Raw genomic sequence first — 27,791 nt, 5'->3', positions numbered from 1 at the left:
ATCTGGTGCTGCTTAGACGCCTTCTTTGTATTTTTCATTGATTCCCTTGATATTCTTGAGCTTTTGTTCTTCTAGATTAATTTTGTTATTATTTTTTCTAGCTCTTTAAAATTTTTTTGGATAGTTTGGTATGCCACTAAATAAATAAATTTAGGTGGGATAGTCATTTTTATCATATTGGCTCAGCCTACCCACAAGCAATTAATATTTTTCCAATTGTTTAGATCTGACTGTATCTGTATGAGAAGTGTTTTAGAATTGTGTTCATATAGCTTCTAGATTAGTCTTAGCAAGTAGACCCCCAAACATTTTATATTGTCTACAGTTTTCTCTTTCTATCTACTGCTGCTGGACTTTGTTGGTAATATATAGAAATGCTGATGATTTATGTGGGTTTATTTTGTATCCTGCAACTTTGCTAAAGTTGTAAATGATTTCAATGAGTTTTTTAGTTGATTCTCTAGAATTTTTCTAAATGTAACATCATATCATTTATAAAGAGTGATAGTTTTGTTTCCTCATTGCCTATTCTAATTCCTTTAATCTATTTTTTATTCTTTTATGGCTATACCTAACATTTCTAGTACAATATTAAATTATAGAAGTGATAATGGGCATGCCTGCTTCATCCCTGATCTCATTGGAAAGACTTCTAGCTTATCTCCATTAAAGATGTTTGTTGATGGTTTTAGGTAAATATTACTTATACTTTTAAGGTAAGCTCCATTTATTCCTATGCTCTCTAGTGTTTTTTAATAGGAAAGGATGTTGTATTTTGTTAAAGGCTTTTTCTGCATCTATTGAGATAATCATATGATTTGTTGGTTTTGTTACTGATATGCTCAATTATGCTGATAGTTTTCCTAATATTGAACCAGTCCTTCAATCCAAGTATAAATCCCACCTGATCACAGTATATAATCCTCATGATAAATTGTTGTAATATCTTTGCTAATATTTTATTTAGAATTTTTGCATCAATATTCATTAAGGAAATTGTTCTATAACTTTCTGTCTCTGTTTTGGCTCTTCCTGGTTTGGATATTAACACCATATTTGTGTCATAAAAGGAATTTGGTAGGATTCCTTCTTCGCCTATTTTCCCAAATAATTTATAAAGTATTGGGATTGATTGTTCTGTAAAAGTTTGGTAGAATATACTTTTGAATCCATCTGTTCCTGGGGATTTTTTTTCTTAGGACGTTCACTGATGGCTTATTCAATTTCTTTTTCTAAAATTGGGTTATTTATGCATTTTACTTCTTCTGTTAATCTGTCTAATTTATATTTTTATAGATATGCATCCATTTCATTTAGATTGTCAAATTTATTGGCATATAATTGGACAAAACAGATCCTAACAATTCTTTTAATTTCTTCATTAGTGATGTGTTAACCACTTTCATTTTTGATAGTAGTAATTTGGTTTTCTTCTTTCCTTTTTTTGATCAAATTAACCAATGGTTTATCTATTTAATTGTGTTTTTTTTTTCATAAAACCAGCTTCTAGTTTTATGTATAAGTTCAATGATTTTCTTTCAATTTTAATAATCTCTCCTTTGATTTTTCAGGATTTCCAATTTGGTGGGTCATTCAGGATTTTTAATTTGTTCGTTTTCTAGGTTTGTTTGGGTTTTTTTAGTTCCATTCCCAATTCACTGATCATTTTCTTTATTTAATTGATGTAAGCAGTTAGAGACATAGATTTTCCCCTAAATATCACTTTGGCTGCATCCCATAAATTTTGATATGTTGTCTCATTGTTGTCATTCTCTTCAATGAAATTATTGATTGTTTCTATGATTTGTTCCTTGACCCACCTTTTTTTTTAGGATTATTAAATTTCCAATTATTTTTAATTTCTCTTTCCATTGTTTATTATTGAAAGTAATTTTTGTTGCATTTTGATCTGAAAAGGATATTCATTATTTCTGCTTTTTGTATTTGGTTGCAAGGTGTTTATATATTACTACGTGGCGTAGTGCCATGTACTGCTGGGGAAAAAAAAGAGTATATTCCTTTGTATTCCTATTCGATTTTCTCCAGAGATCTATCATATCTAATTTTTCAGAATTTTATTCACTTCTTTCTTGTTTATTTTTTGTTAGATTTACCCAGTTCTGAGAGGGGAAGGTTAAGGTCCTCCACTAGGATAATTTTGTTAGCTATTTCCTCCTGTAACTCATTTAACTTCTCCTTCAAAAACTTAGAAGCTATACCATTTGATGCATATATGTTAAGTATTGATATGACTTCATTGTCTATGGTACTTTTCAGCAAGATATAGTTTCCTTCTCTATCTCTTTTAACTAGATCTATTTTTGCTTTTGCTTAGTCTGAAATCATGATTGCTACCCCTGCTTTCTTTGCTTCAGCTGAAGCATAATAGATTAAGTTCCAGCCCCTTATGTGTACCCTGTGTATATCTGCTTTAAATGTGTTTCTTGTAAACAACATATTGTACCCTTTCCCTCCTCAGAAGTATAATACTTCTGATCACCATCTTCCCCAATCTACTCTCTCTTTAATCAGTCCCCCTCCCCCTTCTTTTATAACAGTTCTTTTTTTTTTTTTAAACTTCCTTAAAGGATAAGATAGATTTCTATATCCAACTGTGTGTGTATGTTATAAGCCAATTTTGATGAGTACGGTTTAAGCTTTACCTGCCAGTCCCCCATCTTCCCCTCCATTATAATACATCTGTCATCCCTCTTTTATGTGGGATAATTTACCCCATTCACTCTCTCCCATCCTTCTTCTTCTAGTGCAATTTCTTTCTAATCCCTTTATTTTTTCAGGGAGGTATCATCCTATTAATGTCACCTTAAGTCCAAATATATCCTCTGTCTACATTTACCCCTTCTAATTGCTCTTATAAGTAGTAAAGCTGATAAGACTTAAAATTAGTATCATGCCATATAGAAATATAAACAGTTAACCTTTCTGAATTTCTTACATTTTTTTCTTTCTTGTTTCTTTTTTACATTTTATGTTTCCCTTGAGTCTTGTATTTGGAGGTAAAAATTTTTATCCACCTCTGGCCTTTTAATCAGAAATGCTTGAAAGTCCTCTATTTCGTTAAATATCCATTTTTCCCCTAAAAGATTATATTCAATTTTGTTGAGTTGGTAATTCTTGATTGTGAACCTAACTCCTTTGCCATCCAGTAAAGCACATCACAAGCCCTCTGTTTCTTTAATGTGGAAGCTGCCAAATCTCATGTAATCCTTACTGGTGCTCCATAATATTTGAATTGTTTCTTTTAGGCTGCTTTCAATACTGTCTCCTTGATCTGTGAGCTCTGGAATTTGGCTATGATACTCCTGGGAGTTTTCATTTTAGGATCTCTTTCAGGCATTGATGGGTGAATTGCTTCAGTTTCTATTTTACCCTCTTGTTCTAATTTATTAAGGCAACTTTCTTTTCTTTTCTTTTTTGCAGGGCAATGAGGGTTAAGTGACTTGCCCAGGATCACACAGCTAGATGGCAGTTTTCTTTGATAATTTCTTGAAAGATATTGTCCAGTTGTTTTTTTTTTTAAATCATAGCTTTCAGGTAACCCAATAATTCTCATATTACCTCTCCTGGATTTATTTTTCTAGGTCAGTTGTTTTTCCAATGAGAAATTTAACATTTTCTTTTATTTTTTTACTTTTTTGATTGTTTTATTGTATCTTGATGTCTCATAGAGTCATTAGTTTCCACTTCTGCAATTCTAATTTTTTAAGGAATTATTTTCTTCAGTGACCTTTTGTACTTCCTTTTCCATTTGGCTAATTCTTTTTTTTAGGTATTTATTTTCCTTGGTAAATTTTTGTATATCTTTTCCCATACTATTTCATGAATCTCTTGCATTACTCTCATTTCTTTTCCAAACTTTTCTTCTACTGCTATAATTTGTTTTTTTGTTTTTTGTTTTTTTTTGGTTGATCAGTGAGGGTTAACTTGACCAAGGTCACATAGCTAGTAAGTGTCAAGTATCTGAGGCCATATTTGAACTCAGGTCCTTCTGAATCTAGGGCTTTATCCACTGCACCACCTAGCTGCCCCCCCCCCAACTTGCCTTTTCTTTTTTTCAGGGCAATGGGAGTTAAGTGACTTGCCCAGGGTCACACAGCTAGTAAGTGTCAAGTATCTGAGGCCGGATTTGAACTCAGGTACTCCTGAATCCAGGGTCGGTGCTTTATCCACTGCGCCACCTAGCTGCCCCCTCTAATTTGCTTTTTAAAGGCCTTTTAAAGTTCTTACAGGAAGTCTTTTTGGGCCTGAGACTGTTACATTTTTCTTTGAAGTTTTGCCTATACCCATTTTGGCACTTTTGTCCTCCTCTAAGTTTATGCCTTGATCATCCCTATCACCATAGTAATTTTCTATAGTCAAGCTGTTTTGGGGGGTTGGGGGGGAGCAGTTTCTCATTTTTATGACTTTTTTTTGTGACTTGATGTTTTTATGTGAGAGTTGGGCTCTAGTCCTGCACTGTTAGAATTCCACATCTTACTGGTGGCTTTCACTAAGCTTCAGGACTTAGCTGCTTGTTTTCTCTGAAGGGTAAGCTTCCTTTCTGGCTTGTATTGGGGGTCAGAGAGTCCCTCCCTGCTGGCCTTCCCCAGAAGTGGGATCTTGTTGCTGGGTTGCTATGTTAACAGGGCCTCTCTGTTAGCAGGACCTAGAAGAGTATTTTTGTTGCAAATCTGCTGAGGTTTAGGGACCTACTACTGGGTTATTATGGAAACAGAGTCTCTTATCTAGCAGGCCCTAGAAGGGGTAATTCTGTTGCATATCTGCCCAAGGGCTGGGGCCCACTCCTTCTGGGTTGTTATAGAAATAGGGTCTTTCTGCTGGTAGGCCTCAGGCATGGGATCTTGCTGTTGGCCCCCCTCATGGTGGGACTTCACTACTGGACAGCAATGAGTTAAAGGCCTCCCTGGTAGCTTGTGCTAGGGATGGGGTTGCTAGTGTGGGGTCTTGCTGTACAGCTCAGACTGCTCAATTGCCTAGGGAGCTACTGGTTCAAAGGAGGGTGGGACCTCACTGGGAGATTGCCCCAGGCTTAAAGACTTGCTGCAGGTCCCCTGCTGTGAGAGTGGCTGCTTCTGCCCTTGGACCTCACTCCCCTCCCACCTAGGTAAGACAGACCTTTCCTGCCAGGTTGGTATGTTGCTACCTTGATCCTGGAACAATTCAGAGGCAGTTATCTAGTTGTTTGGAGGGGAAATTTGGGAGGGCTACAAAGGGTTCCTTCCTCACTCCACCATCTTGGCACCAAAAGTCCCTCACTTCTTAATTCTTTCCAGGAGATTAAAAAAAATTTTATATGTGAATAATGACTGGAAAAATACATCAAATTTATGGGAAGAATAGCCTAATCAAGATGGTTATGTCTGCTAATACGCTCTGGAGGAAATAATTAACTAATTTTGTTTACTTCAAAGTAACTGGCAACAAATTATTGTGTTCAAGGATTAAATATGACATATGCAAGGATGATTCATTCATCTTAAGGTTTATTATTCATCCTGAATTCAGCTTATGCAATGACCAAGAAACTATACCTTATAAATCATAAATGCTATTAATAGGAAGCATCCTGGTCCATATATAATATACAAAGAGTAAAAGTAAAATATGTATTTTTATGTTCAAAATTTAAGGTTGATGTGGCTGCTAAATTAATCTAAGAAATTTATTCAATTCTAGGTCTTGTTTTGTTTTTGCTTTTAAAATCATGAAAGAAATTTAGTGAAGTGGCAAGGAAGCAGCAGATAATTACCTATACTAAATTATAGATTAAGTCATGCTTTACCTCAAAAACGATGCCAACTAACCATCTGGATGGTTGGACAATTATTATCATAATATATCAAACACAAAATAATAAATTCCACAGAGACCATACCATGTATCTTAAGTGAACAAGAGAACTAAAGGCAAACTAATTAATAGAAAGGCCTCTTAATCTCCTTTATAAAAGGTTACTTTGTATAATAAAATACAATTAAATTAATCTTTCATTTCAATATCAGCTTTTCTTCTTTTTCTCCTACCCCATTATATGGCCCTCATTCTAGCTTTCTGATAAAGTCCTACAAAAAGAAATTTCCTTCAATTAGTAACATAGTAAAAATAAAAGATTAGGAGTCAGAGGATCTTGTTTCTGATCTAGCTCCACAACCTATGTGACCTTAGGTAAATCACTTAACCTGAGTCTGAACTTCATATGTAAAGTGCCTGAAAATCAAATGCAATAATACGTAGAAAAAAGATTCTGTGAACTGCAAAGCATAATATAAATATATCATTAGATTGATGTTTAAATTGTTTCTCTGAAGTAATATTGATAGTCATTACAGTTGTAAAACCGATTTTTATATCTTTTGTGCTTCATCAAAATAACATAAAATAGAGTGGGTGCTTCAGTTGTCAATCTATTGTGCTTGCATCAACTATCGTGGGATATATGCTGGCAATATGACCTTTCTTTGAATAATTTTTACATAGAAGTACATTAAAAGGTGTTACACATATAAGTAAGCAATAACTATTAGATGTTTAGAATAAGAACACATACATGTAACACTGAGATTTCGCATCACAAGCTGCTAGAATGAATACAACAAATATGGAAAAAACAGAATCATCAAATTTAGCCTCAGAAGCGAAGTCTAATTTGTATGTGACAGAGAATCCCCTTTTTACTATTCCCCCAAAGAGGTCATTTACCTTTCGCTAAAAGACCTATAACGAGGGGGATAACTCCATTCCACTTTTGTAAAGCTCTAATTGTTAGACAAATTTTTCTAGCATCAAACCAAAATCTGCCTGACTGCAAATATTACTCATTAATACTAATTTTGCCCTCTAGGGTCAAGTGGAACAAGTCTCTTCACTCTGGGGCATGCTACTCCTTCAAAAATCCAAAGCAGCTTCCAAATTTCTGATACTTTAAGCTAAATATAACAAGTTCCTTCAACCCATGGCACAGTCTTAAGGTCCTTCATTACCACAATGCTCTGAATATTCTCTAGCTTATCAATGCCCTTCTAAAGAGAAGGCATCCAAAGCGGGACATATTTTAGATGTGGTTTAAATAGAGCAACATATAACAACTATCACTCATTTAGACAATATGCCTGTTTTACCCTGAGACTTCATTTGCTTTTTTAGCTTTCAATCTGTACTGTCACTTAGATGAAACCTGCAGTTCAATAAATATATAGATCACTTAAACTAAACTTATCTATTCATTGCCTCCCTAGTCTCTTACTTGTGAAATGCATTTTAATGTAAGTTTAAGACTTTATTTGTACTTATTAAATGTCATTTCATTTGAATGAGTCCAACATTAAATTTAGGATTCTGTTATCCAACACATTAGCTATTTCTTACTATACAGTATCTTCTTCAAATTTGCTAAACATGGTCACCTTTATACAAATTACTGATAAAAAACCAACACAAAGCCAAACTAGATCCCTAGGACACTCCACTAGACACCTTCTCCACATTAACATCAATCTATTAATAACCAGCTATTTGATCCTATTATTCAATTGATATTAATTCATCTAATTGTACTTTTTGTCTATTCTGTACATAAAGCATGAGAAAAAAAAAAGCATGAGAAACATTGTAAGGTGCATTGGTGAAATTTAGGCAAACTGCATTATAACATTCCCTACCAGTCTAGTATCAACGTCAAAAAAGGAAAATAAGGTTAATCTCTGTGTGATCACTAATTCTCTGTGGAATCACTGTCCTCGAAGGAAAAGGATTGGGGTTCAAATATTAATTTTGTTCTTTACTACATATACACACACATATATACACGCAAATATAAGTGTGTATTTGTATTTATGTATGTGTGTGTGTATAAAAATAAATAAAATAGAAGAACCACTGATTTATCTTAGAGAATTTCCTATCCCTTCTGGCTGTTTTTCCTTGTAGATTTTAGCCCATCCCATCCTATGTTTTTTTCTTGTCTACAAACCCTCAGAAATTTGATCTCATACTTAGACAGAGTATGAGCTTTCCACTCTTCACAATCCACAATTCTATAGTGGAGTAAATTTCCCTCCTCCCCCTAAGCTTCCATCCTTTCCACATTAGCAGTGACCATGAATAGTTTCCCTCATTCTTTCTTTAACCTTTTGAAGAATAAAATTATTCAGAGAAGACAAAAAAGTATAAGCTGCTTTCTTTCCAGCAGAGTAAGAGAGTTCTAATGCATAACTAAAGTTTCACCAACATTACTATATTATGCCTCTGTGTCACATGCATAATGTTTCATAACCTCTTGATCTTTCCTCTCCTATTCAAGTACCTTACAGTACATTCTATAAGATAAAATTGTTTTGGGGATAGACTTGGCTCATCTGAGCAGTGCAACGATCCAAAACAGTTTCAAAGAACTCGTGATAGAAAATGTTCTCATCATCCAGATAAAAAAGAACTGTTAATTATGAATGCAGATTCAACCATACTGTTTCTACTTTTGGATTGGGTTTTTTCCCTTCTTTTTTGAGGTTTTTCCCTTGTGCTCTGATTCTTCTTTCACAAGATGACTAATGTAGAAACATTTTTAATGTGATTGTACATATACAACCTATATCAGACTGCTTTCTGTCTTTGGGAGGAGGGAGGGAAGAGACGGTGGGAGAAAAAAATTTGGACTTAAAAATCCTGTGAAAACAAATGTTGAAAACTATTCTGGTAACTGGAAAATAATAAAATATTTTAAATAATAGATGATAGCTAGATAGATTAATTAATTGATTGATTTTTTTTAAAAAAAGTTAAAATTGTTTGTCTCTCCTTCTGATCTTTATCCAAATTCTCTACCTGACCTCCCCACTAGATCTTTGATTTCTTTATATTTTTCACAGATAACCCTTTGTCCATTCTGTTTGTGTGTTTTTTTTAAAACAGTGTAGTACCTTTGCAGAATCATATTAAAGTTAAGATCCTATTCAAGTCTCAGTGATACCTATAAGATTAAATTTGCCTTACTGCATCAGGATTTATGCTTTATCTAACTTGTTATATATATATATATATATATATATATATATATATATATTGAAACCATAGCAGTTAATGAGATCCCTTTTGTGAAGAGACATTTGAAGCCAAGAGTTTTACTACTAGAACCTTTCATGAATTTTCTGATAAGAATATCACCTATATCCCTACAGCCTTCAATTCATGTCCATGACTTCTAATCCTTAGAAATGCTTTGTAGATTTCTTTTTGGCTATCTCTTAATTCTCAGAAGTGGATAGAGATCATTCATTTGACAAGTCTCAAAAGGGTCCTCAGCAAATTTCAGGTACTCTCCCTCTAGGAAGACAGTAGATTCCTCTATTATTAGTAACAGTAAATTATTTGCCTCATTATTCCTCAGCAAGGAGTCAATGATGACACTACAATTATCTCTTTCCTTTGACCCTTATTGGATTGTCTCCTTCTTAGTGGCAGCTTAGAACCATATTAGGGGCCATCTCCATTCATCCTGAAGTCTATCTTGCCATTGAAACCCAGCCCTACCTCACTTAAATCCAATTTACTGCAAGTTAAGACTCACCCTCCCAATGTCAAGGTCCTCTTTGAGAATGAAGGACAAACAACTACAACAAGAACTATATTATAATCTTTTGAACACTAGCAGCTACTTTGACCCTGAAAGTGTTAACTCTTTCTCTTCACATTATAAGCCTTATACTACTTCTTTGCTGCAAATGCTCAGTTGTCCTTCTCTTATGTCCTATTCTTCTACCCTTTAACTTCCTAATTTGGGTGCCCAAAAGCTCTGTCAAAGGCTGCCTTCTTTTCTCTATAGATAACCTCTCTCTCAGTAATCTCTTCACCTCCCATGGATTTGATTAACAAATCTGGGGATCCCACATCGATACATCCAGTCCTAGTCTCTCTCCAAATGAACAAACACTGCTAGCTGCTTCCATTCCAAATGGATATCTCCAAAGCTCAAAGTCAAGATGTCCCGAACAGAATTCACTTCTTTTCCTCTCAAACTTACCTTCTTCCTAGCTTCCTCATTTCATATTCAGTATTTTTCCAATCACCCAGGCTCAAAACCTCAAAGTCATTCTTGACTATATCCACTCTTTCATTCCACCATATACAACTAATTGCTAAGTCTGGTCAATTCTACCTCCACATCTTTCAAATCTGTTGTTATTTATCCACACTCTATGTAATATTTATCTGGCATATGTGGTCCCCTTCCCCATCCAAATAAAACAAATATTACTTAAGGCTAAGGATAGTACTTAATGCTTGTAAATGAATGAATGACACAGATCAGGATTTCCTTCTACCTTTTTAGATTCTCTTTCTTCTTTGGTTTAGTTACTTTTGGGTATGTTTTTTTTGGGGAGGGGGTTGTTTTGTTTTGTTTTGTTTTGTGGGGCAATGAGGGTTAAGTGACTTTCCCAGGGTCGCACAGCTAATAACTGTCAAATGTCTGAGGCTGGATTTGAACTCGGTCCTCCTGAATTCAGGGCCAGTGCTTTATTCCACTGCGCCACCAGCAGTAGTTTAATTTCAAACCTTTTTTTAACGGAACACTTTATTTTTTTCAAGATAACCCATGTTGATAAGAATTCTCTTGAGCTCTTTCATCTTTGTTTCTGGGAGGTCAACCAGTCTATCTTCTGGGCCTACAGAGAAATTACTTGCTTCAGTAACAGACACTGAGCATATTAGCCTTCCATATTTTCTAGAAGCAAGATCTTCAGTCCTCAATTGTTATTTTGGTAGATTTTGTCCCAAGACACGTACTGAAATGCTGTGGCAAACTGAAACAGCACAAGAATAATAGCTACTCGGAGATTAATTTATTAACTGGATGGAACCACTAGAACTATAACTTTCTAAGTAAGGTTAAATACTTAGAGTTACAATGTACTTATAAGGATTCACTATTTCCTCAGAAGGAACAAAAATAAATTAATTAATGCCATAAAAATAAGCTTTACAGCTCTACCACTTTAAAAAATTATATGAACACAGAAAAGAGAAACCTTTTCGCTACAGAAACTTGCAAAATCTATTAGCAGAAGGCTATGCCGAACTAAAATCTTGACTTAGAGACCCAGAGCTTCATTTAGTTACAAGACAGCAATGTCTAATCTTCAAGCTTACTTCTAGTATATAATCATTTATACTTTTCTTAAATATGCAAAGTAGAATATGCCATATAACAACATTCAGCTATTCCTAAGAACTCCCTCTCATTTCTATTATTTATAATATGGGATGCACTTAAAATCTGTACTTATGGGCACCCTGCATGATATTCAGAAAAATGGTATATTTCACAAAGTTCTTTACCTCCAACAGTTTTAATTTTTCAGAACCTTCTGAGGTATTATTTATTTCCTTGTTCAAGGAAATATGCAACAAATACATTTGTTCTTTGCTATAAATCTAAAGATGGCTTTCAGATTTAGGAAAATGAATTTTATTCAACAGCTGAGAACAAGATTCAAAAAGAAGTTTATATGTTAATTAAAGGTACTCATGAACAAGATAGAAACAATTCATTCTTATGAAAGGGAAGAAATATATTTACTTTAATTTTAGGCAAAGAGATATATGGATATACCTTCTGACATGACAATATTATGGCTAAGATCTCTCTGGTTTTAAAGCTTTCAATATGCTTAAGTATAGTAAAACCAAGTGCTTTTAGGATGTATAGTTAAAAACAACAACCCCAAAGAGGATGAGTTATTGCTTAATTCTATACCATTAAAATTGAATAAAAGATTCTTACCATTTATATTCTTTCTTGCCGTGATGTTGTCAGCTGCATAACAATTCAAGTCAAACATATATCGCCCCAGGTAACAATGTTTCACCATCACGATTCATATGTTCATAAAAGTTGCTGTGATATAAAAGGGCTTGGAGGGCAGGTTTACCTATCAGAGACAGGCATACTCCACATCATGTACAGAGGGGCCCTAAGGGAATAGGTCAGAATAAATTATTTTGCACCAGTACTATATTCTATCACATAATGATCTGAATGCATACTTCAATAAGGTTAATAAAAGAAATAAATAAATAAGAGAAATTATTCAAGAAAAACACTAACCTATTAACCTCGGCTAATATTTAACTTTTTATATACCTCATTTGCTCTCATCTTTAAATGAGAAAGTCACCATATCTACCTGAAAGCAGAGCAACTGTGAGAAGAATTTCAGTCTTAAATATCTCTGATAAAATTCTGTGTTTCTAGAATAAATTCTAGTAAGTAGTATTATATTTTTATAAAGGGGAAATTATCTCATCTTAAGTATATATCCAATGATGAATTTCTTTCAGCTTACAATACTCATAAAATAGCTAACTTTGCTAAATACTAAAACCCTTGAAAATGTACAATTGTCTGAAAGTCAAGATAGATTCTAACTTATAAAATTAAAACCTGATTAATGTACTAATTTTAGCTATATCATTATACTGAGGCATTATATTAAGCAGTAAGAAATATCCATATTAAGACCTATCAGCTACTGATTTAATGTAGATTGCATAGTCAGTAAAGTACTGAACCCCAGTCCTAAGCTGTGTTAAAATCCTTCTCAAGTACAGTGTGATAGTGGGCAAGACACTTAACCTCTTAGTCTCAGTTTCCTTGTCTATAAAATAATTATAGTAATAGCATCTACTTCACAGAGTTGCTATAAGAATCAAAAAAAGATTATGAATGCAAAAGCACTTCGTAAATCTTAAAAATATTACATAACTGTGAGCTATCATTAATATTAAAAATTATCATTATATAACAGTCTCTGAATACTGATAATATGCCTCCTCAGGAGACAAAAATAAGTCCTAACTGTATAAACCTATCTGTTCACCTTTTTAAAATTTGAGTTCCAAATTTCTCTCCCTCCTTTCCATTCCTTCCCTCTCTACAAGAAAGAAAGAAACTGAAGTCAAACAAAACATATTCCATCTTAGCCCCATTGAAAAAGGACTACACACACACACACACATACAAGAAAAAGAAAGTAAAAAGTATACTTCCATCAGACTTTGATTCCATCAGTTCTTTCTCTTGGGGTGGATGGCATTTTTTCTTTTTTTCTTTTTTTTTGGGGGCAGGGCAATGAGGGTTAAGTGACTTGCCCAGGATCACATAGCTTGTGTCAAGTGTCTGAGGCTGGATTTGAACTCAGGTCCTCCTGAATCCAGGGCAAGTGCCTCTATCCACTGAGCCACCTAGCTGCCCTTATGGATAGCATTTTTTTCAACACAAATCCTTGGAATTGTGTTGAATAATCGTTTTGATCAGCATATCTAAGTCATGTCACATTTGATGATCCTTATGATATTGCTGTTACTATATGTTTTCCTGGTTCTGCTCATTTCACTTTGCATTAGTTCATGTCTTCCCTGTTTTTTCTAAAAGCATCCTGCTTGTCTATTCTATGTAGCACAATAGTATATTATTACAATCATATACCACAATGTTTAGCCTTCCCTAATTAATGAAGATCCCTCAATTTCCAACCTTTCGCCACTACAAAAAGAGTTCCTATCAATATTTTTAGACATAGATTCCTTTTCCCATTTAAAAAAAAATCTCTTTAGGATACAGACCTAGTAGTAATATTTCTGGGTCAAGGGGACTTTACAATTTTATAACCCTTTGAGCATAGTTCCAAATTGCTCTCTAGAATTGTTTGGGGTCAACTAGTTTAATATTAATATAAAGCAAACAATTTCAATGCAAATCTTCAAGGGAAAAATAGAGAAAAATCCAGTAATTTAGACTAAATGACAGGTAGAAAGGGAAACACCAATCTAATTTACTTCTGAATTGTGTAATCCAGCCATAATTCAGAATATAATAATATCTATTTCTAAGTAAAGAAGCAATTTCCATGGTCTGGCAGAGAGCTGACACTAATAATCTTTTTTTTTTAAATTCAGATACAACAAACTATGAATGAAAGAATTCTAACAGATATGCTTAAAAGTCCCTATTATGAATCAATCTAATTAACAAAGGTTTTGCCATTTTGATATATTCAATGTATAGTACTCCTACAAAAATAAATGTACTTACTAATGTTAAATGTCTTTGAAAATGTTAATTGGAGGGGAGGGGAGAACACTAAGTAATCTGTAAGTTAGTATTTGAATTTTAAATCATTAATATAACAAGGTCTCCAGAGGAATTTTGTTATTATTTTTTCTAGCGCTATAAAATATTTTTGATAGTTTGATTGGTATAGCACTAAATAAATAAATTAACTTAGGTAGGACTGTCATTTTCATCATATTGCTCTAGGAAAGAATTTTTGAAGCAAGTATCTCTGATAAAGGCCTTCAATTCTCAAATATATAGAGAACTGCCATTAAATTTATAAAAATACAAGTCATTCCCCAATTGATAAATGGTCAGATGATATGAACAGGCAGTTTTCAGACAAAGAATCAAAGCTAACTTATAGCATATGAAAAAATGCTCTAGATAATTATTGATTACAGAAATGCAAATTAAAAAAACTCTGAGATATCACCTCACACCTATCAGAATGACAAATATAACAAAAACAGAAAATATTGGATGTTGGAGGGGATTGGGAAAGCCTGGAACGCTAATCCACTGTTGGTGGAGTTGTGAAAAGACCCAAACATTCTGGAGAGCAATTTGGAACTATGCCCAAAGGGCTATGGAGTTGTGCATACCCTTTGATCCAGCAATACCACTGCTAGGTTTCTATCCCAAAGACATCCCCCAAAAGAGAAAAGACCTATTTGTACAAAAGTATTTTATAGCAGCTCTTTTTGTGGTGGCTAAAATGGAAATCAAAGGAATGCCTATAATTGGGGGAATGGCTAAATAAACTGTGGTATATGATGGTGATGGAATATTATTGTGTTATGAGTAACAACAAGCAAGATGACTTCAGAAAGGCCTAGAAGACATCTGTGAAATGATGTATTGTGAAGTGAGCAGAACCAATAGAACATTGTACACAGAGACAGCAATATTGTTTGATGAAAAAACTGAATGACTTGACTATTTACAATACAATCATCCAAGACAATCCCAACGGGACTATTGATGAAACACTATCCACCTCCAAAGAAATAACTGATATTGATGGAACAGACTGAGCATGCTATTTTCATTTTCTTTCATTTTTTTTCTTTTTATCAAGTTTTCTTGTACAAAATGACAAAGATGGTAATGTTTTACATAATCATACATGTATAACCTATATCTGATTATTACCCCTCAGGGAGGGAGGAGGGAAAGGAGGGAAAGAGGGATAAAATTAGAACCAAAACTATAAATTTTATTTTTAAAAATTTATTTTAAAAATATGTATAACAGGGTCTCATTCTCCATAAGATGAGAAAACTATTCAGTATGAAGGCAACTTTGTATATTATTATATCTATATATAAGTCAAGTTAAAAAAATAATTCATGTGTTTGAGCTAAGTTTTTTACACAACAAAATCTCAGATCTTCATACTGTGCTGATTAGTGACTTTAAAAAAAATTTTTTTTGTGAGGCAATTGGGGTTAAGTGATTTGACCAGGGTCACACAACTAGTAAATGTAAGTGTCTGAGGCCGGATTTGAACTTAGGTCTCCTGAATTCAGGGCTGGTGCTCTATCCACTCTGCCACCTAGCTGCCCCCTGATTAGTGACCCTTTATAGCCTCCCAAAAACTTCCAAATCTACCTAATAAGTAATTATTCAAATAGGAAGCTTTGCTTTACAAAATTTAAAAAAGAATTAACAAAAAAATCTTTAAAAGTTTACCATATGTTTACTAATACAGAACCCTGGGAATTAATATGTAGATTATTAAAGTCTATTCGGAGTATATTTTATTGCCAAAAGGAGCTGTAAAGAACTGCCAAGAGGAGGCCTGATTATGTTACCTACCATTGATCTTAAAGGTTAAGTATATATGAGTTTCCTTAGTAGTGATTCATGATAAAAGGAATTATTAGTCAAAACAATATTATTTTTATAATGATATAATACTTTAGATAATGATATATTTATAATGACATAATATGAATTTACAAAAAAGAAAAAAGAAAAGTAATATTTAAAATATATTTATGGAAAATATGACATTGAAAACTTGAGGGCTAAAATATATAAGAAAATATTAAAATTTACTTAAAGGTACCCCAGAGCCATAAAATATAAATGGGCACAGAATATAAACAATTTTCAAAGAAGTAACACAAATTGTTAATCATTTTTTTAAAAATTAATCATTACTCAATAATCAAAAAATATTTATCATGATCCAAAAGATTCAAACTTGGAAGATGGAACAAGCTTGCAAAAATAATTAGAAGCAAAGAAATACAATGTAATTAGGGATAGAGAAAAATAGTAACTTATTAACAATGCAGATATTGTTTGCAACCTGATAGTTTACAATAAATTAAAAAATAATTATATCCTTTGACCCAATCATTCCATAGATAAGAACACACTCTGAGCCTTATTTAAAAACAACACATTGAAATATCTTTATAGCAGTATTATTTGTTGTTGTTCAGTTCTGTTCTACACTCTGTGAGTCCATTTGTGGTTTGCCATTTCTTTCTCCACCTTCATTTTACAAATGAGGAAACTGAGGCAAACCAAGGTTAAAGATCTTGCCCAGGTGTCACATAGCTAGTAAGTGTCTGGAGGCTATTTGAAATCAGGTCTTCCTGATTCTGGGCCCCATGTTTTATCTACTGCACCACAATTACAAAAAACTGAAGTCACCTAACTGTGCCACAATAGGTGAATGTTAAATTAAACTTTGGTACAATAATTAATATGATCCTGTTAATGCAATCACTATGGATATATATGAGGGACTATATTAAAAAAAAACATGCTACAGTAGATAAGTACTGGCCCTGGAAACAGGAGGACCTGAGTTCAAATCTGGCCTCAGACACTTGACACTTAACTAGCTGTGTGACCTGGGGCAAGTCACTTAACTCTCATTGCCCCCCCCAAAAAAAGACATTATTAGGATTTTATATGATTTTAATATTTACAAATAGCTTTATGAACTTATCTTATTTGACCTTAACAGCAATTAATTGACTTGCTCAAGATCATACAACTAGTAAGTGTTGAGGCAACATTTGAACTTAAGTAAAACTAGGTGGCACAGTGGATAGAGTGTCATGTCTGGAGTCAAGAAAGACCTGAGTTCAAATATAGACTCAGACACTTACTAGCCATGTGACAGTGGGCAAGTCATTCATCCTGTTTGCCTCAATTTCCTCACCAGTAAAATAAGCTGGAGAAGAAAATGGCAAACCCTCCAGTATCTTTGCCAAGAAAACCAAAAAAAGGATCATAGTAGATACAACTAAAAAACTACTAAACAACAAAATATATTTGCTGAATTCATAACAATAGGGCATGCCTTTAGACATTCTCATAAGCATCATCCATGGTTTGATTACACTTCCCTCCTCATCTCCATAACTAAATTTATTATCTTCCTTCAAAATCCAGCTGAGGTTTCTATATTCTCAATGATGACTTCTTTCATTACCCTAGTGTTATCTCTCTCAATTATTCCTATGTTGTTTGTGTTCATGTTGTATCCTCACAGTAGAAGGTAAGCTCGTTGAGAATAGGAATTGTTTCATTTATGTCATTTTGTCCCCAATAGTTAGCAAAAAGCGAACATAAAAAGATGAAGCCAAGACTGAAATGGACCTTGAAGGATAAATGCCATTTGGATAGATAAAAGGACAGAAATATATTTTGCTTTCCCTCAGTAAGGTTAGAGAGAGTAAGGTCTTTACATTATTTTTGTTTTTTATCCCTAAAAGTACCTTGCAGTATTAGAGACATTAAGGATGAATTAAAATCTAGACTATGAACTAACCAATCTAATGGGAACCCAGCATCAAACTATTATATTCAGAAAAATGAACACAAACAAGTTTATTAATAATACATATTTTATTATAAACAATTTTTTAAAATTTTTCCTTTTGCTTGCTAAGTATTTTGGAGAGAAGAGAATATTTTTAAATCATGCCTTTCAAAAAGCTAGAATATTATTTGCAGTATCTGAAAGAATAATTAGTTCATTATTGCCTTACTAAATCTGTTTTCTGAAAGTCTTCATAATAACCACCATCTTAATTTTATTTCAAAATGAAACGAATACCATTGAAAACTTTTCACCTATCAGGCACTACATTGAATGTTTTTTAAGAGTTACTCACATGCCAAGAATAATCATGGTTGTCATCTGTAGCAAACGGAATTACTAATAGGTTCTGAAGATAAATGCAGCCTAAAAAAAATGAAAAGAACATCAATACATGCCATCCTTTCTGTCGTATCAAAAAATCACCAATGTGTATTAATTTGGTAATCAAGTATATCATAGATAATTTGCAAATGAAAGTCTACAACCTATGGCTCATGGTCTTCAAGAACATGGATAATTATGTCAATCTTATAGATAAGATAATGACCTAAAAAAAGAACACAATTATTTTTGCTCAGCCAATTTCCTTTTACTCTTTTACTATCTGGTGTTTCAAACCAATAAATGAAAATATGAATTATCTCTACTAAGAAATATTTTGTCACTATGTGTCAATTTTTCTAAAATCAAAATACTATGTATGCATTAAATATCCTCTCAGTAAATACTTGATTCAAATATGGAACCTGAAACAAAAAATTAACATTATACACAATTAAAACCTGGTGAAAGCAGCCAAAATTAAAATAGAATTTTCTCACTTCCCATGAGTAGATGTGGGCTCAAAAGATGTAAACTAATTTTAATATTGTCCCCACAAAAAAATAAAGATGGTAACTCTGAAGCTAATACATTTATATGTGTGTATCTGTGTGTGTGTATATGTTAATATAACTCCAAAACCTAATTAAAATCTTTTTAACTATAAATAATTTTGAAATAAAAGAACATCTAAAAGTGAGTGACCCTCACCCAAATACTGAATTGGTTATTATTTGTTTTTTTTAATTGTTCTTTGTGGGGCAAGATGGGTTAATGGACTTGTCCAGGGTCACACAGATAGTAAGTATCAAGTGTCTGAGGCAGGATTTGAACCCAGGTCCTTCTGAATCCTGGGCCAGTGCTTTATTCACTATGCCACCTAGCAACCCCATGAATTGGTTATTATTACCACAAGTACCCTTTAGATAGACATTGAATTTATTTTGAAATGAATGAGTACATTCACCACTCTGTAGAAAAATAACATATTTTTCCACATAGGATAGGCTAGCTTTTCACTAAAAGGGAAGGAAACTGTTCCTGAGACTTAATTGGTCCTAGTTGCCTAAGTGAAAAATACAAAGATATTAGGAAAACTGAGGCTCCTCAGGCTTAACATATTTTTCTATGTCACCATGGCAAATGAGGAAACATAGGGCCTATACAAAGCTGAATCACTGCTGAATCATAAATATCCTAACTATGCTATCAGCCAAATCTCCTATGGTCAAAAGTTAATGGTCTAGTAGTGTACCATTTAATTCTAATTCCAAGTCTGGTCCAGAAACAACTACAAAAACATAGAAAGAATGATTGACAGACAGGCAGGCAGACAGACAGACACAGACAGAAAGGCAGGCAGGCAGGCAGAGAAGTATCTCACAACTTTAACTTCTGGAATGAAAAAAATTTCTAAAAAATAACTCAGATCTGCAAGAGAAATGGAATCTTTCTTTAATGGAATGTACTGAATATATGCCTGGTTTCAGTAATCAGAAGAAATGGCTTTGAATGCAACCTGATACTTCCTACATGGATGGGGAAGCAGCTTGTTGTGGTGGCAAGAGTGCTGGATTTGGGGTCAGAGGGCTTTGATTCAAAGACCAAGTTCTGTGTGACCTTGAACAAGCCAATTAGTTTTCTCAGGGCCTGAGTGCTGACAGTTATGTAATTAGACAAGGTGAACTAAGTGATCTCTAAGTTTCCAGGTTTTCTAAGCCTGTGATGATTCTGTGAACCCAATTATATTTATTCTTATATCCAGTCAGTCAATTAACTATCACTGAAGCTCTACTACTATGTGCCTGGCAGAGGCAACTAGGCAGTTAAGTGACTCAATGGATAGTGCTCTGGGCCTGAATCAGGAAGGTTTGAGTTCAAACTCGGCCTAAGACAACTCACTAGATATATGACCATGGACAAATCACTTAACATCTGTTTGCCCTTATTCTACTGGAGAAGGAAATGGAAACCATTCTAGTTTCTTTACCAAGAAAAACCTCATAACAGGGTCACAAAGAGTCAGTATACAACTGAAAGACTCAACAACAACAACAGTCAGGCAACATGTCATTGGTAGAAGAAGAAGAAGAGAAAGACAGTCCCTATCTCCTAAAGAAGGAGAGAGCTATATAAACAACTATATACAAACAAGATATACAGAGAATAAAATTAAAACAATCAACAGAGGGAAGACATCAACATATTAGTTTTGCTCTGGACTTTAAAAGAAATAAATAGTCATAAAAGGTAGCCTGGTGTTAGTGAAAAAATCAGTGGACTGAAAATCAGTGGACAAGATTGATTTCTTATTATTCCAACTCTCACAGTCATACACTGCTACTGGAAAAACATAGCTTTGACTATACAAACCTTTTTCAGCAAGCATAACTTTTTTTAGTATGCTGTCCAGATTTGCCATAGCTTTTCTTTCAAGCAGCAAGCGTCCTTTGTAAATTTCCTGAGTGCAATCACTGTTTGCAGTGATCTTGAGCACAAGAATATAAAATCTAACACTGCTGCATTTTTTCTCCCCTCTATTTGACAGGAAGTAAGAGACCACTTGCCAAGATCTAGATTTGGGTGGTTGTTTTTGGTTTTGTTTTGTTTTTTTGTTAAGCTTCAAACCACCTTTTAAACTCTCCCTCTGTCACACTCATCAAGAAGCTTTTAAATTCTTCTTAGCTCTCTGCCATCCAGAGAAGTATTGTCTGCATATCTGGAATTGTTGATATTTTTCCCAGTAACCTTAATTCAGCTTTTTCTTCATCCAGCCTGGCATTTCACATGATGTACTCTCCGATATAAGTTAAATAAAATACACAGCCTAGTGGTGCTCCTTTTCCAATCTTAATCCAAACCAGCTGGTCCATGTTTGGTTCTAGCTATTGCTTCTTTACCCACATACAGGTTCCTTAGGAAACAAGTAAGACAAGCCAGATACTCCCGTATCTCTGAGGATTTCTCACATTTTGTCTGTGATCCACACAATTAAAGCTTTAGTGTAGTCAATGAAGCAGAAGTAAATGTTTTTCTAGAAACTCCCTTGCTTTCTCCATAATCCAATGAATTTTGGTAATGTGGTTACTTGTTCTTCTGACTCTTTCAAAACTACCCTTTTCTGGTAATTCTTAGTTCATGTATTGCTGAAACTCACTTGTAGAATCTGAAGCATAAATTTGCTGGCATGGTGAAATGCAGTTGCAAATCGTTCAGTAATATAAATATTCTTGGCATTGTCCCTTCTTTAGCACTGGACCATACACTGATCTTTTTTTTTTTTTTTTTTTGGTGGCGGGTGATGAGGGTTAAGTTGACATTGGCCAGAGTCACACAACTAGTAAGTGTCAAATGTCTGAGGCCGGATTTGCACTCAGGTCCTCCTGAATCCAGGGCCAATGCTCTAACCCATTGCACCACCTAGCTGCCCCTTCTTTTAGGGTTTGTATAGAATTAATTGTTTTTGAGGTTTTTGTGACGCAAATCTTTTGGCTAGAATTTTAAAAACCCTGGCGAGCTCAACTGGCCTGGAGCTCAGGCCAGCGCCTCTGCAAATGGCCTCCACTCACTGGTTGTAGCCGTTGCCATGGCGCTGTACACCTCACATCATCACCACTTGCCGACGCCTACATGGGCCTGGCAAAATTATAATGACTGGAAGCCCAGTGAGGGCAGTTGTGTGACTGTCAGAGCTGCCAGCCAATTGGCTTGGGGCTGCGTGTGGTCAGACCAAGGGAGGTTTTTTCACCATTCTAGCTTGAAGCTGGAAGGCAACAGGATTTTGCTGTGTGTTCTCAGTTGATTCCTGGGTGATGGTGTTATTCAGGTTGTATTATTTCCCTTTCCCCATTTTATTTCCTTTCCCTTAATCCTACTGATCTTGTTTGTGTTTTTTTAAGTTCGTTCTTGTTAAATAAATCCTGCTCTGTTTTGAGGGAGGCTATTGGTCTCCTTCCTTGTCCCAATATTGCGGCAAGCCCCCTAGCTAACACTCCCCAATTAAAAATTGGTCCCTACAGGTTTTAAATAGCTCAGCTGGAATTCCATCATTTCCCCTAGCCTTACTCTTATTAAAGCTTCCTAAGGCTCACTTGACTTCATTTTCTAAGATGTCTGGCTTGAGATCAATAACCACACTATCGTGGTTATCAGTGATGTTAAGATCTTTTTTATATGGTTCTTTTGTGTATTCTTGCCACCTTTTCTTAATCTTTTCTGTTTCTGTTAAATTCTGTTAAGTCCCCTACCATTTTGTCTTTTATTTTGTCCATTTTTTTGCATGAAATTTTCCCCATATCTCTAATTTTCTTGAAGAGGTCTCTTATCTTTCCCATTCTATTGTTTTCGATTTCATTTAAGAAAACCTTGCTATTCTCTGGAATTTTGCATTCAGCTGGGTATATCTTTCCCTTTCTCCTTTTCCTTTCCTTCTTTCCTCAGCCATTTGTTAAGCCTTATCAGAAAGCCATTTTGCTTTCTTGCTCTTCTTTTTCTTTGGGATGTTTTTGTTGTTGCTGTTGTGGCCTGTTAAACAATATTACAAAGCTCTGTGCATAGTTTTTCAGGCACTATATCTACCAGATCTAATCCCTTAAAATATTCATTACTTTCACTTCATATCCATAAAGGATATTGTTTAGCTCACATCTATATGATCTGATGTTTTCCCTATTTTCTTCAATTTTAAGTCTGAATTCTGCAAGAAGCTCATGATCTGAGCCACAGTCGGCTCTAGGTATTGTTTTAACTGACTCTAAAGAATTTATCCATTTTTGGCTGCAAAGTATGTAATCAATCTCTCATACTGACCATATGGTGATGTCCATCTGTACAGTCATCTTTCGGGTTGTTGAAAAAGAGTGTTTGCTATGACCAGAGAATTATCTTGACAAAATTCTATTGGTCTCTCCCATGCTTCATTTGTATGCCAAGGCCAAACTTGCCTGTTATTCCAATTATCTTTTGATTTCCTATTTTAGTATTCTGATCCCCTATGATGAATCAGACTTTTTTTTTTGGGGGGGGGGGATTTCTCAAAGATGTTATAGGTCTTCTTAAAACTGATCAACTTTGGTCTCTTTGGCATCAGTGACTGGAAAAGAGACCTGTATTACTGTGATGCTGAACAGTTCTTTGGATTTTAAGGATTTTAGGATTATACCTCAGTACTGCTTTTCTCATCTTTTTTTCATTAACTATGAGGGCTACTCCACTTCTTCTAAGGGATTATTGCCCACAGTAGTATATGTAATAAACACCTGAATTAAATTCACCAATTCCCATCCATTTAAGTTCACTGACACATAAAATATTGATGTTTAATCTTTCCATCTCCTGTTTGACTAAATCCAGCTACCTTGGTTCATAAATTTTACATTCCAGGTTCTTATACAATACTAATCTCTATAGCATTGGACCTTTCATCACCAGATGCACCTGCAGCTGGGTTTCCTTTCAGCTTTGGTCTAGTCTCTTCATTTGTAATAGAGCTACTTGTAGCTATCTCCTTCACTCTTCCCCATTAGAATATTGGACACTTTCTGACCTGAGGGGCTCATCTTCTAATGTCATCTCTTTTATAATTTTAATACCGTCTGTGGGTTTTTCTTGGCAAAGATAACTGGAGTGGTTTGCCATTTCCTTCTCCAACTCTCCACTCTGATCTATCCATCTTGGGTAACTCTGCATGGCATAGCTCAAAGTTCCATTAAGCTACACAAACCCTTCCACCACAACAATCCAGTGATCCAGGAGAGATCAGTAAGTAGTCTCTAATGTATATCAAATAGCAGTTATTACAGCATCAGAAAGTGTTACTTCCATTGTGAACTAATATACAAAGTACCAAGAATTATACTGCTTATGACCAAATTTTCAATGATATTTCAAAGAAAAAGAGCAAAAAAATTTCCATTTTTGTGTTATATATGAAATTAAGTTATTGAATTAATATATTTTCATACCTCTCTGCGAACCATACTACATTCTGAATGATCCAGAAGAATGTTCATCACCGTGGCCCAAAGTCCACCAGAAATGTTTTGACAACTGTTGGCTAAGGCAATACATCCAGCTTTATCAGAAGTTAGAGTTGCTCCTATCGCCAGCGATGTGAACCTCACCTATTTAACAACAAAAAAAATGTGTTAAACTAAACTACCTTACCATTTTTTTTAATCAATTTCTACAGGTTTTAAGACATTTCAAACAGAACAACTATGAACCTGGTTCAAGTATTTGAACATAATTAATCAAAAACTGCTCTTGCTTATTAGACTTCTCCACCATACCTTCAGGAACCTCCTTATGCAGCAAGATCATATCAGTCTTGATATACCTCATCAGTACCCATCTGCTCTTGGGACCCCTCTATGTGGAGAGCAAAGTGAAGAGTTCCATTAAAAAAAAAAAAAATCTCCATTTAAGTAGGGTGCATAGGCTAGGCATCTATGCAGTTTCCAAATGGCTGCACTCTTTTGGACTTCTCCATAATGTCTGCAGGCAGGTTACTCCCTCCCTTTCAGATTCCTTTTGTGTATAACCTTCCTGCATTAGATTGTAAGCTCCTTAAGAATAAAGACTGCCTTATTTAGTTATTTGTTTATTTGGTTGTTTGGTTTTGGTGGCTATATCCTTAGAATTTAGCACAGTGCTTGGCAGATAGTAGGCACTTACTAAATGTTTACTGAATGACTAATTGAAAATAGAACATTTAAATTAAATCATTGTTTAAGACTATAGGTTAAATGATTACTAGGCTGCGTATTACCTAAATAAAAATAAATAATTAAAAATAACTTTCACAAGCTGACTGACAGATTATATTTTTCTAAGAATCATGAAGGAGTCTATTGTTTTTTAATTTAATTTAATTTTTTTGGGGGGGAGGCAATTGGAGTTAAGTGACTTGCCCAGGGTCACACGGCTAGTAAGTGTCAAGCGTCTGAGGCCGGATTTGAACTCAGGTATTCCTGACTCGAGGGCCGGTGTTCTATCCACTGCGCCACCTAGCTGCCCCATCTATTGTTTTTTTTAAGGTATCCACAGGGACAGTGGGCAATACGTGTTCTTAATCTACTTAGTGGGAATAAGTAAGACAGTCTTTCCACTATTTCAGTACACAACATACTGAATAACACCTAAGAGAATGAAGCAAGGAAAAATAATTAGACTAAAACAAATACTTAGAAAAGAAATTACATGCTACAGTGTCAAAATTTTTATGGCACTGACACTCTGATTTTAAAGAATGCTTCAACATCCTTGAAAATAATTGACATAATTCATAATGATTTTTAAATACCAAACTATCTGATTATATCAATCGATATAGAAAAATCATCTGACAAAGTACAACACAAATTTATACCAGACCCAACAAAGCATGATCACAAAATAACTTTTTTTTTTTTTTTTGGTGAGGCAATTGGGGTTAAGTGACTTGCCCAGGGTCACACAGCTAGTAAATGTTAAGTGTCTGAAGCCAGATTTGAACTCATATCCTCCTGAATCCAGGGCCGGTGCTTTATCCACTGCGCCATCTAGCTGCCCCCAGAATAACTTTTTTAAAAAAATTTGAAGTATATATCTAAAGCCAAATGCTAGCATTATTAGCAATGGATGAATACTAGAACTCTCCCAGTTAATAAAAAATAAGCAACAAAAGGAGAAAAGCAAGGTTGCTTCTTCTTTCACCACTGTTATGTGACATAATTGTTTTAAAAATGCCATCAACATCAGTAAAACAAGCAAAAGAAATTTATAAGTAATGAATATTATAAATTACGTTGCATGTTAGGGTTTTTTTGCAGGACTGTGTGATCGCTTTAGTTCAGTGTGTGTGTGTGTGTGTGTGTGTGTGTGTGTGTGTGTGTGTGTGTGTGTGTGTGTGTGTGTATGTGTGTGAGGAAATAATTATTAATAATGAATTTCTGGGGGAACCCACAGATACCTTTTCTTCTCCACCCCCCCCCCACTTCAGAAAGTTCAATTCTTAGGAGGAAGTTTTAATCCAGGTCAGGGCAAGCCCTCAGGTGAACAAAAGGAATGAAGATTGATTCTTTTCTTTAGCTAGGGAGAAAAAGCACCTAAACTTTGGAATTTGCCCTCTCTAAGACCATTGCTCAATTCATGTCAATCAATGGAGCCAAATGATGCTATAACCAATTAGCTTAGATCAATGTAAGGTGACCCACCTCTATCTAAGGGGAATAAAACCCCTGACACACCCGGGTTGTCTGTCTCTGTCTCTGTCTCTCTGTCTCTCAGCTCAGAACTCTGGATATGTAATTGTTTAGGCCTGTAAGCCTGTGGCTAGTGGGGAAGTCAGGGAGACATGTGGTCAGTACTTTACTAATATATAATATTAATTAATAATAAATACTTACTGCCAATATTGGTACAATAGCCATTAATATATAAGTAGCAAATAATTTTATAAAGTACAGGCCCATGCACAAATATTTAGCCAATACCTATGTATAGGTATGGGTATAAAGTATATATGTACTGTATATCCCTATAATATATAACATGTATATACTATAGATATACACATTTATATTTAAGTAGAGCCACTGATGTATTTCTGCATTTGAAATGTTTTAATTTTTATACCTTCCCACATAATAAACACTAACATAAAAGTTGAGATCCCCCAATTTTATACTAACCTCTGGATCCCATCAACCCATAATGGAATCAACCAAGCCAGTCCCTGTTGAGTAAGATTTTGTTCCTCACTGTTACCTATCATAAGGCAGGGACCACCACATTGAAATCCAATCCCTACATTAAGAAAAAAAAGAAAATGAGCCTTTAATAAATCTAGACTTTCAAAGTCCAACAGTAAAGTAAGTAAGAATGTAGGACAATTTACTGATAAAATAACAAAAAGGCATGTAAACAATATTCAAGCATTGCTTTACAAAAGTCATTTCAATCAAACATTTTTAAAAACTAAGCACCAAGATTTAGAATTAAAATTATAAGTATATTTTTCCAAGTATAATTAATATTAACACTGAGTTAGTCTAATGAAAAAAGTTATTGCTTTAAAAAATAAAATTAAAATGAAACCATGTTAGTTTAAGCCTTTCCAAATTTTAAATAATATCTTAACTGAAAATCACTTGGCCTTATAAAAGAGAAAAGGAAAGAGATTATCTTCATGAAAGATTCAACTACCAGAGTTCTTACAGCATTTCTGTTTTTAAGCCAAAACTATACAGAAGACAAGCTAAGGGCCAAGTTTGGGGGGCTCTCACCAAGCTATTGGCCCTCGCATTCATCATCTCATGGGACAGATGTAACAAGCAAAGAACTGTGCTCTTTGTGACACCCTTTCCCATGAAGGACAAAGCAGTTCCTCCCACGCCTCACATAGAAGGAAGAAATGACCAGAAAATCAAATATAAAAACAATTCCAATGGTAGCCTTTACTGAGCTGGTATAAATATAAGAAAACAAAATTCTACTGATGTCAATGAA

The 27,791-nt window shown here is 34.4% G+C and overlaps 1 protein-coding gene across 1 annotated transcript in view; it reads right to left on the bottom strand.

The window, feature by feature from the left end:
* Nucleotides 1–27,791, bottom strand: part of RTTN (rotatin) — a 251,719-nt gene that overhangs the window by 87,058 nt on the left and 136,870 nt on the right. Inside the window, 9 exon segments of the mRNA XM_043993343.1 lie at nucleotides 11,798–11,885; nucleotides 11,887–11,960; nucleotides 11,963–11,987; nucleotides 18,274–18,344; nucleotides 20,676–20,790; nucleotides 24,266–24,424; nucleotides 26,975–26,985; nucleotides 26,988–27,051; nucleotides 27,053–27,089. Coding sequence (XP_043849278.1) covers nucleotides 11,798–11,885; nucleotides 11,887–11,960; nucleotides 11,963–11,987; nucleotides 18,274–18,344; nucleotides 20,676–20,790; nucleotides 24,266–24,424; nucleotides 26,975–26,985; nucleotides 26,988–27,051; nucleotides 27,053–27,089 — 644 coding nt within the window.

Source organism: Dromiciops gliroides, chromosome 1 (genome assembly GCF_019393635.1).
Source record: "Dromiciops gliroides isolate mDroGli1 chromosome 1, mDroGli1.pri, whole genome shotgun sequence".
NCBI lineage: Eukaryota > Metazoa > Chordata > Mammalia > Microbiotheria > Microbiotheriidae > Dromiciops > Dromiciops gliroides.
Note: the sequence above shows the minus strand (reverse complement) of the source record. Positions and strands in the feature narration are given on the sequence as shown.